Below are 13,894 nucleotides of genomic sequence, written 5' to 3' on the forward strand. Positions count from 1 at the left end.
CACAATACAGTACATAATTTTACAATATGCAATGACATTTTTTAACAAAAATAAACTCTCAAAATGAAAAATATTTACAGTAAGGAACTGTAATACAGTAAACAAAGAAAATTGAATCAACTTCTGGAAAACATCATATTTTGGATTAATAAAGTTGAATTAATTTCCATAAGGAAAAACTGGCTAAAGCTGATTTTAAAAAATCAAAATTTTAGCTAAGAGAGCTTTGAAATGATAACAGATTTTTGGGATTGGAGAGTTTTAGATTTTTTGCATTCAGATTTTTGATGTTCTACTGTCTTAAATTTTACGTACATGAAATATATAAGGGATTTAAATATCATAGCCAAAAAACGACTTTGGGAACTAATATTTTCTTCATAAATTCTTACATAGAAGGTATGAAACATTCCTTACACTTTTAGCAAATTGGGAGGTCTAAGTTCTTATACAACGCAAAACTATTTCTTTTAAAGTTGTATAACTTATCAATAAATAAATAAATAATTATAATTTGATATCAATCTAAAAGCATATTGTGTAAAAACAAACTGATTTTTTTTATGCCAACATAAGGCACAGCCTGATACCGAAACAGAAGCACCACCACTACTTTTCTAATTCAACTGGAAGAACAGAATGAAAATGAAATCTGATGATATGGCTATAAACAGTGGCGTCACTTCAGGGGGGGGCAGGGGGTCTGCCTCGGTTGTCACCCACTGGAGGGAGGGGGTGACACCCAAAGTGAAATTGTAAGTATTAGAAAAATATAAAGCTAAAATGCATTTTTAAGACTACAAATTTGAAAATTTTCCTGGAAGTGGGAGCGTCACGGCAAATTACCACCCCTGGTGCCACCCATGCTAGGAACGCCACTGCTATTAATGACAGGATTTTTGCTGCTTGAGGAAAAAAGTCACAGTTCATATTGGGTAGAATTTGATTGTTGTATAAGATGCATAATGTGAGCTACAAACTAATATTTATGTATACATAAGTGTTTTGGAATACAATTGATGAAAAATATTAGGACTATTTGGAATAAATTGGTTTTTCTTCCTGAAAGACAGCGGAAGAAATTACACGTCTACTTCCCACATGAAAATATAGTACAACATTAGTACTCTCAGAAATAGAATGAAATAATTCTATGTGTATACGTTAGAGTCGGGTATTCCACAGACTTTCCAATGCTGCCGAAATTTGCTTAGTATACATACTTTTTTGACTATTCCTATCACAGAGTTGAATGTTTCAGCTAATTTATCAACTATTGTCAACATAAATGAGAAGAGATAAGGGGTTGAACACATAACTCACCAAAAAGAATCTTTCATTAAATAGCAGCAGGATTTGAAATTTTGTGGATGGGGACTCAAGCCATACCGCACACACCAACTCTCATTTTGTTTGTTCACTCAAAATGAAAGCTTAAAACTGATGCACGACTGGAATTTGCAGGCAATGTTTGGCTTGGGTGCAGAAGCTAATGAAGAGCATGTTGATCTTCAGACAAAAATATCCTAGGCTTCCTCAACATCAATATGGAAACACTGACTTCAGTAGGAACAGAGAATGCTGAAGTTTCTGACTGACCAAGAAGTGGAGAACTGGACCAATGGTGTACTGAAAGTGAAAAGAAATTTTCATAGATGTCAACAATTTTGCATACTTTGAATAATGCTCCCTGTAATGACCTTTCCATACATTGTACTAATTTAGGGGCTGTGTAGGAAATAAGAGGTATCGCATCACAGTTCACCATTCAATACGTATGACATGATACAAAACCATAAAATGCATCAAAATTTTTTAATACAAAAAAGGGGGGGGGGATTAAGATGATTATTTATTTTTATCAATAAAAAGGGTGCAAATGGTTTTAATTTCTCAATGGCATAAATTTAATTTTCTGAACCCCTAAATATCCTTGTATTTGTAAAACTACACATTTGCACAAGTTCTTTTATTTTGTAAAAGATGAGTGATAGAAGTCATTGTTCAGAACTTTTTAAATGCACACATTTTTAAACATTACATTAAAAAAGCTTTTTTGTTTTCTTGTTGAAAATATAATGTAGCAAATGTGGTAAAATTGCTCTTCAAATTTACAGAACGGCTCCTCAATATCAGTATTTGAAGAGCAGTACTACTCTTTAAAATTAAATACTTATTTCCTATACTGTCCCTAGGGCCTATTATCCATAAATGATGTCCACCACTTTTTCAAAATTTGACCTCCGCCATACAGGTTCAAATTTTGCAAAGAAGTTTTATGCGAATAGAAATATAAACACTTTTTCTTCTAACATTTAAAAGCTATTTTTTAAGATAAACACAACATTCTAATGCATTCATATTACTAGTTCTTTAAAATTATGAATTAGTCAAAAAAAAAAAAAAAAAAATTCTACACTAATTATTTCATTTTATACTCAAAACAGAATGTCTAAATCCACCTTTTGCATTCTGTAACTCTGGTGTTAAAGTTGTACAGCTCCAATCGGCATTAATAAAAGATTGAGAAAGGCAGACTGGTTTCAAGGGCAACCAGCTCCTTCATCCCTTTCCCCTCTTGAAACCAGGTCGGCCTTATTTGATCCTATTGATCTTTCACTATTTTAACCATTTCAAGATATTTTGTTCAGAAGAGTTAAATTTTAAACATGATAATTCTAACACAGTGCATGAAAAAGTTCCCATTGTCAGAATAGAGTTGGTTTGAAAAGGACTTACCTGGTAAAAATAACTTAGCCTGCGGAATGAGATAGAAATGGTAACTTTGGACAAAACTTCTTTCATCTTCACAAAAGTGAATTCGATTCGGGGGAGCAGGAGATTGTCTCCCTCAATGACTATTTGTTTCCCTTTTTTGTGCTCGGTGACACGGTACAGCATTTGATATTCGCCTGCAAAAAGAGCATTTAGCAAAAATGTGAAAATATTAAATATCAATTTATGACAGCTAAAGAGTATATGCTAAGCAGTCATGTTTATTTGAATACAAGTTTTAAAAGTTTATTACCATATTTTCCTCGTATAATCTGCCGATTATATGTTAAAACAGTGTAAAGATAATGAGGTGCTGATTATCTGTGATTATTCTTCAACAGCAGCACATTGAACCTCAATATTTACTGTAGGATTCACCAATAGAGATCACTTTGCTGCTGTATGTTGTTCAGGGTGGCGACAGGAACGGCGAAAAAAATTTCCCTGATTTCCCTGATTAAGTTCACTGAATTTCCCTGATTTACGTTACCATGGATAATGGTTTTCTTCCTTTACCCTACCTCAACACCATTGCATATTAAATAAAATGCAGTGTTTAAAACGTTTTAACCTGTTAATTAAAAATATATCTTGAAAATAAGCTTCTTTTTTTTTTTTTTTAAGTAAAAATAGTATATTAAAATATCTACGGAGAAATAGTACAGGAAATCTAAAACAAATACTCTTTACTTCCAGTAACCTGTTAACTTAAGAATTCTAAGAAATTATTAAAACCACTCTTAAAGACATATCTAATTATGATAAAACTAAAAAAGTTTATTTGGAAATAATTTTGAACTGAATTTTCAAGCAGCATAATTGTTGCTGCGAGAATAACAAGTAATTGTGAAAGTATAGAAGTAATGTAGTTTTATTTATGTAAATAATAGACATATTTATGTAAAACAAATTGGAACCTTTTTAAACAACCAGTCATATTGAGCTATTCTCCAATCAAGAACTTAGGTTTTAAGGAAGGAATACAGCATTTTAACTATTAAAAAATAGTAAAAATATTTACTTATGTACACAACTCAATTTCAAATGATTTCATTATCAGTCGAAAAAAAAATATTTTGTAACCAACAACATTGAAATGTAAAAAAACAATAATTAATTTCAGAATTTATAGTGTATAATTTGGATTTAAAATAAAAGAATTTTAAAGTCTGAAAAAAAAAACCCTTCGTATAATCTAAAGCGACAGCGAATAATAAAATGGCAAAAAACAAAGTTGATTTTCATTTAACATTCAATTTCAGCAATTAAATCGAGAATGCCAAGTAAAATACCTTTTAAGCTCTTAGTATCAATTTAAGAAAAAAAAAGTTTTTTTCTTAAAATTGTGATTACAGTACGCTAGCTACTTCAAGACAATGAGTAAAGGCAATGGAGCAAAGTCTTTAATGGCGGCTTCCTCTTTGCCTGTATAGTTGTTTATTTTACGTAGCATGGAACGCCTGGCAGAAAAATTCAAACTACGTAAAATAAACAACTTTACAGACACATAAGCTTAGGAAGTTTATCCTGTGGTTAATAACTTAAGATTCATTACTTTGACCTTAAGGGAAAAAAATGCGCAAACATGTGTATAATCGCACGTCAATAATTTTACTTTTTATTAAACAAATAATTGGCAGATAATGCATGGGAAATAAAGATATTTAATTTTGCAAAGCAAAAAAAAATTTTTTTTTGTCTTCATTTCATCAATTTTCCCTGATTTTTTATTATTTTTTCGAAATTCCATTCCCTGATATTTCCCTGATCAATAAAATTCCCTGACTTTTCCCTGATCTCCCTGATTTCCCTGATCTGTCGCCACCCTGTTGTTTATTTTACATAGTTAGAATGTTCTTTCACTGCCTGTAGACCGTTTATTTTACAAAGATTGAATGTTCTTCTTACACGATTCAGGTTATGTAAAATAAACAACATACAGTTAAAGACGAAGCGTTCATTTGCACAAGATTAGACCATTTGCACTTTTGTCTTGACTCTTCGTCCTTCGTAATTAGGGTACTATAATCATGTTTTCAAGAAGAATACATTACTTTTTAGCTTAATTTTGAAAACCTTAAAAGTCATTACAACTTCAAGTTTTTAATTTAGTTGCTAAAATTGTATGTTAAACCAAAGCTTTTCAACATTTCTCAATACAGTAGAATCTTGAAAATCCGAGTCTCAAAACACTGAGGTTCGCTTAATTCAAGGTGTTTTATTTAGATTTCAAAGTATATTCTAATCGCTAAAAAATGATTTACATTAAATATGAAAGTGGTAATGTTTTGCTATTGTAGAACTTCTTTAATTAACTACAATAAAGTAATAGAGATACTAGTGTCAACAACACTAGCCAAGTGGCACGAAATATTCATTGACTACTAGAGATGGATGAAGAGCCTTAGCAATAATAAAATTAATACAATAAATAGCTAAAAATTTTAAACACTTTTTTCTTTTTCGTAACAAAAAACAAATAAACAGCTCCTTTGGAATATCTGATTGCAACCAAAGAGGAGTGTGTGCACAACTTGAAGCCATGCTTATCGTAACGAAATTTTAATCATTTATATTTAAACATTTTTGTTTGCATATGTTTTTGTGAAAAACAAAGAAAGGCACTCATAGATACAAATGTCACGACAAATATATCAAAATGGATTTGGCGTGACTGCATCTTTTGGTTGTCTACAAATTTTCAGACATAAATATACCTTCAAACACCATTAAAAAACTAATCAAAGTTCGTTTCGGGGTCATTAAAACTGAAAAATTTGTTGAAATTTGAGCGATAAATTTTTTGTTAAGACAATATTTAGGTTTCATTATGTAAGGAAGTAAAGAGTGCTTGGCCTAATGTTGTCCGAAATTTTTTTTCCGCTAATCCAAGTTTTCAGTAATCTGAGGTGGTACGAGCCCCAATTACCTCGGATTTTTGCAACACACTGTACTGTATTTCACAAATAAACATTTTTCTTTACAGCACATTATCTGCGGATTATACAAACATTTTATTTTTTCTTCAGAGAACTTGGCGAAAAATTTTAGGAGAAAATTAAATGTAAAATTTTTCATTCAATTCTGCAGAAACTTTTACAGCACTCAAATATGTATTTTTCATAAATTTTTTAACTGTAAATCTCCGATTATGCTTTGTTAACTTTGCCAGTTGACCTTTTCTTCCCTTGTTTTTGGTCTGATTCTTTTCTTTGAAGCATTTTATCAAGCACTTTACTATAGAATGGAGTAAATTAACTAATTTAGAGACATTTCCAAACCAGAGTTTCCAAACCAGAATTAATCGCTACTGTGAGGAAAAAATTCAAATTTAGAATTGTGTTGGTTGTTTTTTTACGAATTCCAGCTATTTTAAAGTAAAAAGCAAAATATTAAGGAATAAATAAACAAAAAATTAAAGGCAAAAGACACTCAAGGGACAACACAAGGCAAAAATCATATTTAAAAAAAACGACATGTGATAGTTTTAATTGTGAATTTATTTGGAAACATTTGAGTGTACAATGACTTTTGTGGCATGTTACTTCTCTGTTTCTCTGTTTTTTGACCCATTTAAAAAAGAAGATCAGTCAATATTTTGAAAAAATTACTGGGTTTTATTTAGAATGACATAGGAATCATGTGAAAAAATATTGGACTTCATATTCGAATTCAGTTTTGCGTTACTTTGGTTTTAATAAAAAATATCAAAGCGTACGAATCATTTTGGGAGCCACTATATACGCCGCAGAGGATAATACAATTTAAAATACGGTATGCAAATTTATCACTCACCATAGGCAGGAATATCATACACAGCATACAGCTTTTTACCAGCACTTAGTGGCCGACCGTCTGCATCTCTCACACGTGACACAAAAGGGAACCACTGCAACAGAAACAAAATTTGTGAGGGTACCTTAAATTCACAAAGAGCATAATACTTCTAAAGACAAATACAAATGTGACGACCAACAACAGGCTCTGGGCCCAGCTAGGCAGGTCCTAGTCAGTTTATAAGTCCCCAAATGAAGATCAATAGCCCTCTTAAAGCTATCCACCCCCTTGCTCATTACCACCTCTTCTGGTAAGCTGTTCCAAGTGCTCACGACCCTACTAAAGAAGTAATTTTTTCTAATATCCAGGTTAGCCTGAGTTTTGAATAGTTTAAAACAATGACCCCTTTTCTTGCCTTCCGCGAGAAAATTTAACCCGTTAACATCTTTCATTTCGATAAATTTAAACAACTGAATCATGTTTCCTCTGGCATCTGGCTCTCCTTTGCTCCAGGCTATACATCAGGCTTCGAAAATATCATGATATTTTCGAAAATATCGAAACTATCCCATATTTTGATATATATCCAATATTTTCAATTAGCACAAACTAAAGTCTTCAAAATAGTAAATGTATCCTCTAATCACTCTTTTTTTTTATATTAAAATTAGAATATGTAGACTTAAAACTAATGTTTCTTTCATTATTTTAAAGTCAATATCTAATATTTTATTTTACATTTCTATCAATTTTAATGAAGTTAATTTAGAATTAGCTGTTTTATTCATTTTTCTTCTGTGAGCTATTTTTACAGTTATGATTCAGAAGTAAATGATATGCATTACTTGGTGTACAGTCATAAGACATTTTCTTTTTTTTTCTGAGCAACGTTTAACATTTAATTAGGCACTTTTAATATGATTTAAAACTGTTACATTACTAATAATTTTATAAGTATAAAATACTATTAAAAATGGAATATTTTATTATTTTGTTATGTTAATGATGTATTATACATCATAAGAATATAGAACATAACTTTTTGGTTATTTTTTATAATAAATTATTGAAAAAAATAATTTAACTATAATTAATATACTATGATTAACATACTTTTTATTTAAAATACCATAGTCAAAAAAATAAATATCGAAAATATCAAAATATCATGATATTTTCAAAATAAATATCAGATATATATCTTGATATATATCGGGGAACCCTGCTATACATAATAAGCCTATCAAGTCTGTTATCATAGTCTAAATCTGAAAGTCCTCTTACTAGTCTAATAACCCTTTTTTGAACCCTTTCCAACACAGAAATATCTCTCCTGAGAAATATGTACTATTCTTTAATAAAAAATTTACTATTCTTTTATGAAGTGAGAAACGTGGTGCAAAATAAAATAGCAGGGTAAAGTGAGATGGCGAAATATTTACTCTATTTTAACTCTACATATTTGGTAATGCTTTAGCTATGTAATAACATATGTAGTCTATTTCAGTCAGGAAAAAGTTATCTCTGGAAGAACTAAAGCATATGATAATGTAAGCAATTTTAAAAAATGGACACTCCTACTTTAATATTTTTTCGAAAGTCAGAAATCATTTTTGTTATTATTAAATGAGAAATTTTCTGCTATTATCATTTTAAGTATTAATTGAGACCTACTAATATTCAGCACACTATTTATTTATTTAATATTATCCTTACTTTTATTTTTAATGTTTTCTACAATTCTACAATTTCTTCATTAGTCCCCATCTGTTGCTTTTCTCCGGTAAATGCACAAAAAGAAGTAAGTATAATATGATAAAAACATTATGGGGTTGCACAGTGGCACTTCACTCACATATAACTTTATTTTTTTGCAGTTGGCTGCAATATAGAGCTTGGGAGACTTTTTTTTTTTTTTTTTTGCAGAAAATTTTAAAGATTTGGTTTTAGACAGTTCTACATTTTATCTAGGTCTGTTTAGAACATGTGTAACAAATAGTATGATATATCTTTGAAGTAAAATTTCAATTTAAATATTTAAATTAATGATTTATATTGGGGGAAAACTATGAGTGAGAGAAACAGTAATTAAGCATATACAGTCGTATCCCGACTTACGCGAGGGATGCATTCTAAGACCCCTTGCGCAAGTCAAAATTTTGCGTTATGGAACAACGTATGATTAGAATTTTTTATAAGCATACCCAATTATTTCAGACATGTGTTAACACTCCTCAACTCAAATTGTTTCAAACGATTTCTTAACTATATATTACCCTGTCTTTTATAAAGAACTGACTTTTTACTGTATTTTAGAAAAGTGGTACTGTTTAAAAAATTACTGCTATGAAGCATAAAATCAATGATCAATGAGAGACATGAATTAAAACAGTCCAGTGCTTACATGAAGTACATTACTGTGTTATAATAGAACTGAACAGAGATATTGTAAGCTTAATTATAATTTTTTAAATGTTGAAGATGATGGTTATATGCAGTGTGGGAACACTCCTTTCTGGCCTCTTTAAGCCACAATGAAAGAACAGCTTTCATTTTTATGATGTTTGTACTGCTCAGACACTACTCTGAGAGCTTCAATATTAAAACTAAGTTCTGAACTTTTACGGATTTCCTTTTCTTGAGTTTTAACTGTACATATTGAAGATTCACTCATACCTAATTCTCGTGCTGCCTTCGACGCACTTTTTAATTGTTCAAGCATATCGAGAATCTTGACCTATTCTTTAATGGTCAGAAACTTTGTTTTTCTTTCCACTTTTCCCAACTTGAGAAGGAAAAGCGCATTTGGGAGCCATTCTGTTTTATCAACGTTATTATGTAGAATGACAAAAAAAAATGTCAAGAACCGGAGCGGTTATTTGTATAAACTAAAGCAAAGTGCTGTTTAGACTTATACAGTGTGTGAACTTCCGCTATCAGTGATGCTAACAGGATGAAAGTCCATTCACAAAACCAATATTTAGTGTCAGCGAAGCTCATTTTAACGCTCCATGGCGCCGCTCCTTTCCAAAAAAAATTCATGTTGCAGGAGAGCAATTTGCGTCAGTACTAAAAAATTCATTACTTATAAAAAAACTCGCATTATAGCCATTTCGCGTAAGTCGGATTGTGTTGTAGCGAGATCCGACTGTAAGTATATATTTTTTTGGGAAAACTAATACTACACAATGCTCTAGTTAACAGAGCAGGAAAAAAAGATTGCCCAATTCCTCCAATGAAAGTCTACTTCATTAAACTACTAACTATAGAAAAATCTTTCCAATGAGAAGGATGTTGCGATTACTAATAACTGATGTATATTTCATCATAATTGCAGTTTTAGAAACATAGTAATGAGTTTATTGCTGTTGTTTTTTAATCAAATATAAAATACCTACATTGAAAAACTTTCAAAGAAAATTATTTATATTAGGGAAAAAAATTGGTCCTAATACATTGATGGTAAAAATATTGACAATATTAAACGAATCAACCTTAAATGAATGAACCTTTTCTTGCATGACTTTTCATCCAAAAGCTCACACTTCTTTGCATTGAAAAAGGTGTTCCTTGTAACACTGAAATACTTGTCTGTAGTAATTTGCAATCGTTGTGCATCAAAACATTAACTGATTTATTTAATTTTCAAGCACAAAGGTATTTATTCGTTACTCACATCATTGTCACAATTGGCAAAATGCAAATGTTCCTCTACCTAGAGAAACATTGGAATACTTGTGTAACTTTATTTGAATTAAACAAAAGAGTAAGGCATCAAATGCGAAGTTTTAAAATGGGAGAATACATAAAAGCCTTAAGTAGGGAAATTACACTGGCTTTTCTCCCTACAAAACTCTTCTACATGTTAACAGACCCTACGGCCATGTCAGCCTAGTTGGAAAAAAGGGGCCCATCCCTTGAGGGGACCTGGCTTGGAATTGGAGTAACATAAATTTTGCAAGTTTTAGGAGTGGCGAAACTGATAACGGACCTGACCTGGCTCTGGGCAGCCCTGCATAATAAGATTGGAGTGAAATTTCTTCTCTGCATAAAACTCTGAATTTTAGCTGCCGTAAATGCTTCCCAAATTAGTAGTAGAAAAGACCAAATTACATATGTTTGTTACACTTTTAATTTATTTATATACTTGTTAATTATTTTTTAAAAACAGTAAAAGCAACTAATGAAATTGTGTAGCAAATACCTAATATGGAAAACAACTATGACTCAAGTAAAAAAGCATATAATGTCTAAAATGTTGAAGAAATATTAATCACCTTATCAACATAATCTAAAGATGTGATGAAACTGTATGTGTCTTCAACTGAAGCTTTAAGAGTCACTGTTTTTGATACAATCCATTTGTTTTGGGGAACTTCTAATTGAGACAAAACAGCAATCACAATCACAATCAATATGAGAAGCTTCCAAGGTAGGCCCTAAAAAAAGAAATAAACAGTAATTACCTCCCCCATTTTCAAAAGTTCCAAACAGTCACGGCCCCTAGCATCAAAAGGAATTGAATCTCTTAAAAAGTCCATCAATCTTTCAGGAGTTAGTCAGTAATTTTTGGTCTTATATTCCATTTTTAGTTTTTTTTTTTTTTTCAGTTTAATTGTACATATTCCCTGGCATTTAAATCATATTGAATAAAATAAAGGAAATAATGCAGAAAACAAAATGGGAGTCATGATTTCAAAGTTATTTAAATTTCAGGCAATCTAGGAAATGAAGAGTGCCAAGAGAATAGCCAATTCAAAAAACATTAAATATTTTTACGCAATTAAGGAGGTAGCAACGGGCGGATACAGACTATCATTTTGGAGAGAGGGGGGATCATGCTCAAAAACATAGAGTTTTTAGTACGAAAAATTTCTGGAACTGTTTTAGTGACAATAAAAAATACTAAACTAGCCAGGAATGAGGCACCTAGTAAGGCACAAATTTTCTTAATTAATTTCAGAAGTAACAAAACAAAGTTTTCTTTCAAATTTTTACTTAAAAAATAAATAATTAATTTTAAAAAGAATATTAAATACCAGCATTTTATTCATAAAGTATTTGAAAACAATGTGCAACAATAGTGAAGCACCGTTTATAAGTTTATCTTCTATACGCTTTTTGAATTGGTCCCCGCAGAGTTCACAATACATATTAACTATTACACGTTTCTTTTTCATCCATTCATGTTGATCCCCAATTATTAAATTATAATCATATACAATATAGATGAACTGATAATATTGTCTACTGTTTAGACATGACCCTCCATTTATATCCTCCCATGGGGGGAGGGAAAATATTTTACAGCAACCAAGAAGACGTTATGTCATACCCAATGGTTGTGGCATTCTTAAAGCTCGGTCACGTGGTTCAACTGCTCTGCATGAGAGAAATAACATTTTCGCATTTGAAGCTAAATAATTACGTGAGCTTTGATGGGAGGTAGGTGTGACCTCCCAAAAATTCCTCATTTCGAACATTTTGTTTCACAATCATATAAATTTGAAGATACTAATGCACAGTTAATTTTTTTTTCTTTGTTTAATATATCTTTTCATTAGATGTAGGTATCTGTACAAGATCATATTTTGTCACTTGGTAAAATTTGAAGATTTATGCAAAAAAAATTTCCCCTCCCCAAAAAATTAGGCTTGGAGCACCCCTGTTCATTAACATAACATATCATAAAAATAATATTAAATTGAAACAAATTGGAGGGAAAGAGAGAAAAGTTTTATAATTTAATCGAGTGGAGGATAGTAGCAAATGTACGCGCCCTGACCTGCAGCGCGGGGGGGGGGGGGGGCACGTTCTTAAAGGGCCCAACTGTGCAAGAAATTGAAGAAAATATTGAAAAAAAAACTAACTTTAAAAATACTGCTGGCCTCTGGGGGCCGTACAGATTTTGTTGCACAGGCCCAAAATTTATAGATTTGGGCCTGCTAATGTATACACACACAGCATGTGTCTATATTATCTAGCTGTATGCTTGGTACAAGTTGGAAATAATAAACCAAAAAGACTTGCAAACTATGATAATACAAACAGCTCAAGAAAGGTATAGCACGACTGGCTGTTTGAGCTATGACCTTGACAATGTTTACTTCTTTTTGGATAGTTCAGTGAAAAAGGGATGTATAAGTGCAATGGATTTGTGTTGGAATATTTTTGCGAACCTACCATGAAAGTTACTCAACTCATTTCAGCACCAATTACCCTTCCCTATTAACCGAAAAAAAAGGAAACATTGTCAAGAGCGTGGCTCAACTTACCAGAGGCACACTATATAATGTGAATTCATTCCCTAAAGTAGAAACAGGGCAATATATGGACATGCCTGTACAAAAAGTTCGAATTGTGGCAAAATTTTTTGATTTATAAGGGGCTGCATCTTAGATTCATTTTTTTTTTTTTAATGTCATGCATGTTTTTAATCAATATTATATTGTTTCATTTTTTGCACAGGAAAATTTCTGAAATTTAATAGACAGAATATAGAAAGCCTAAAGATTTTCTTCAACTGGACTCGTCTATTTTTTATTCTCTTTTTTTTTTCGGCCATTATATTGTATTGGCAACTTTAAAAAATAAAAAACATTAAACTTAAACGTAATTTACAGGCTTTGTATGTATCTAACAGTGATAAATCAGAAACATAAAACTTAATGGAAAGCTCAAAGCTAAAATTTAAAATTATTTATAAACTCAGACGGTTTCAAAAGTTTTTGAAAATCGCAATTTTTGAACAAAATTGCTCTGAAATTTTTTCAACATTGAATTCAAATTTTTAATTTGGGTCATTTTTTTCATAACGTTTTAACAATGGGCACAAGAAAGAACCAAATGAAAAAGAATTTAAAAACAAGCAAATATTAAATTATGCAAAAAAAAAAAAAATTCAAAATAAAAAACATAAATATCTTAAATGTTTAATAGATGAAGGTTTTAACATCCTTTATAAAAGGAATAGATAAAAAACAAGGAAATATTTGCTTAAATAATTGCAGAACAAGAAAAGCAAAAGCAACACAAGAAAGAAAATTTTAAAAATAATAGTTCGTTTTGATGTACCATTTTTCAATTAATTAGCTCAAGCAGCCGTTAATAGTGAGAGAAACTTGTTCGTTTTTACAAGCAGACAGCAACATAAACAAAACACAAACATAAATTTTTTTTTTCAGCCGTCAGCCGTGAAAAATAAGTATTGCCATGAAATGTATCAAAATTTCAAATTTATATTTTAAATATAAATTCCCAATAAAAATAGCAAATTTGAGGTAACTTCATGCAAGAAACTTATGTGAAAAAATATACTGCTGATATTTAGAAAGAAACTTCT

The 13,894-nt window shown here is 30.8% G+C and overlaps 1 protein-coding gene across 1 annotated transcript; it reads right to left on the reverse strand.

The window, feature by feature from the left end:
* Positions 1-803: 803 nt before the first annotated feature.
* Positions 804-13,712, reverse strand: LOC129219965 (uncharacterized). Its single transcript, XM_054854283.1, has 5 exons — positions 13,627-13,712; positions 10,830-10,991; positions 6,571-6,664; positions 2,740-2,912; positions 804-1,629 (listed from the first exon to the last, which is right to left on the reverse strand). Exons 1-5 carry the CDS (start codon positions 13,627-13,629, stop codon positions 1,543-1,545), a joined length of 519 nt encoding a protein of 172 aa, XP_054710258.1. The 5' UTR covers positions 13,630-13,712; the 3' UTR covers positions 804-1,542.
* Positions 13,713-13,894: the final 182 nt, after the last annotated feature.

This window comes from Uloborus diversus, chromosome 4 (genome assembly GCF_026930045.1).
Source record: "Uloborus diversus isolate 005 chromosome 4, Udiv.v.3.1, whole genome shotgun sequence".
Lineage (NCBI taxonomy): Eukaryota > Metazoa > Arthropoda > Arachnida > Araneae > Uloboridae > Uloborus > Uloborus diversus.

Excerpts from the sequence above, each read along its gene's own strand:
- LOC129219965 (XM_054854283.1), bottom strand. Across the intron at positions 6,665-10,829 it reads CTTTAGATTATGTTGATAAG|TGGTTCCCTTTTGTGTCACG; the intron begins GTGATTAATATT and ends TTTCTGTTGCAG. Across the intron at positions 1,630-2,739 it reads GGCTAAGTTATTTTTACCAG|TACACCATTGGTCCAGTTCT; the intron begins GTAAGTCCTTTT and ends TTTCACTTTCAG.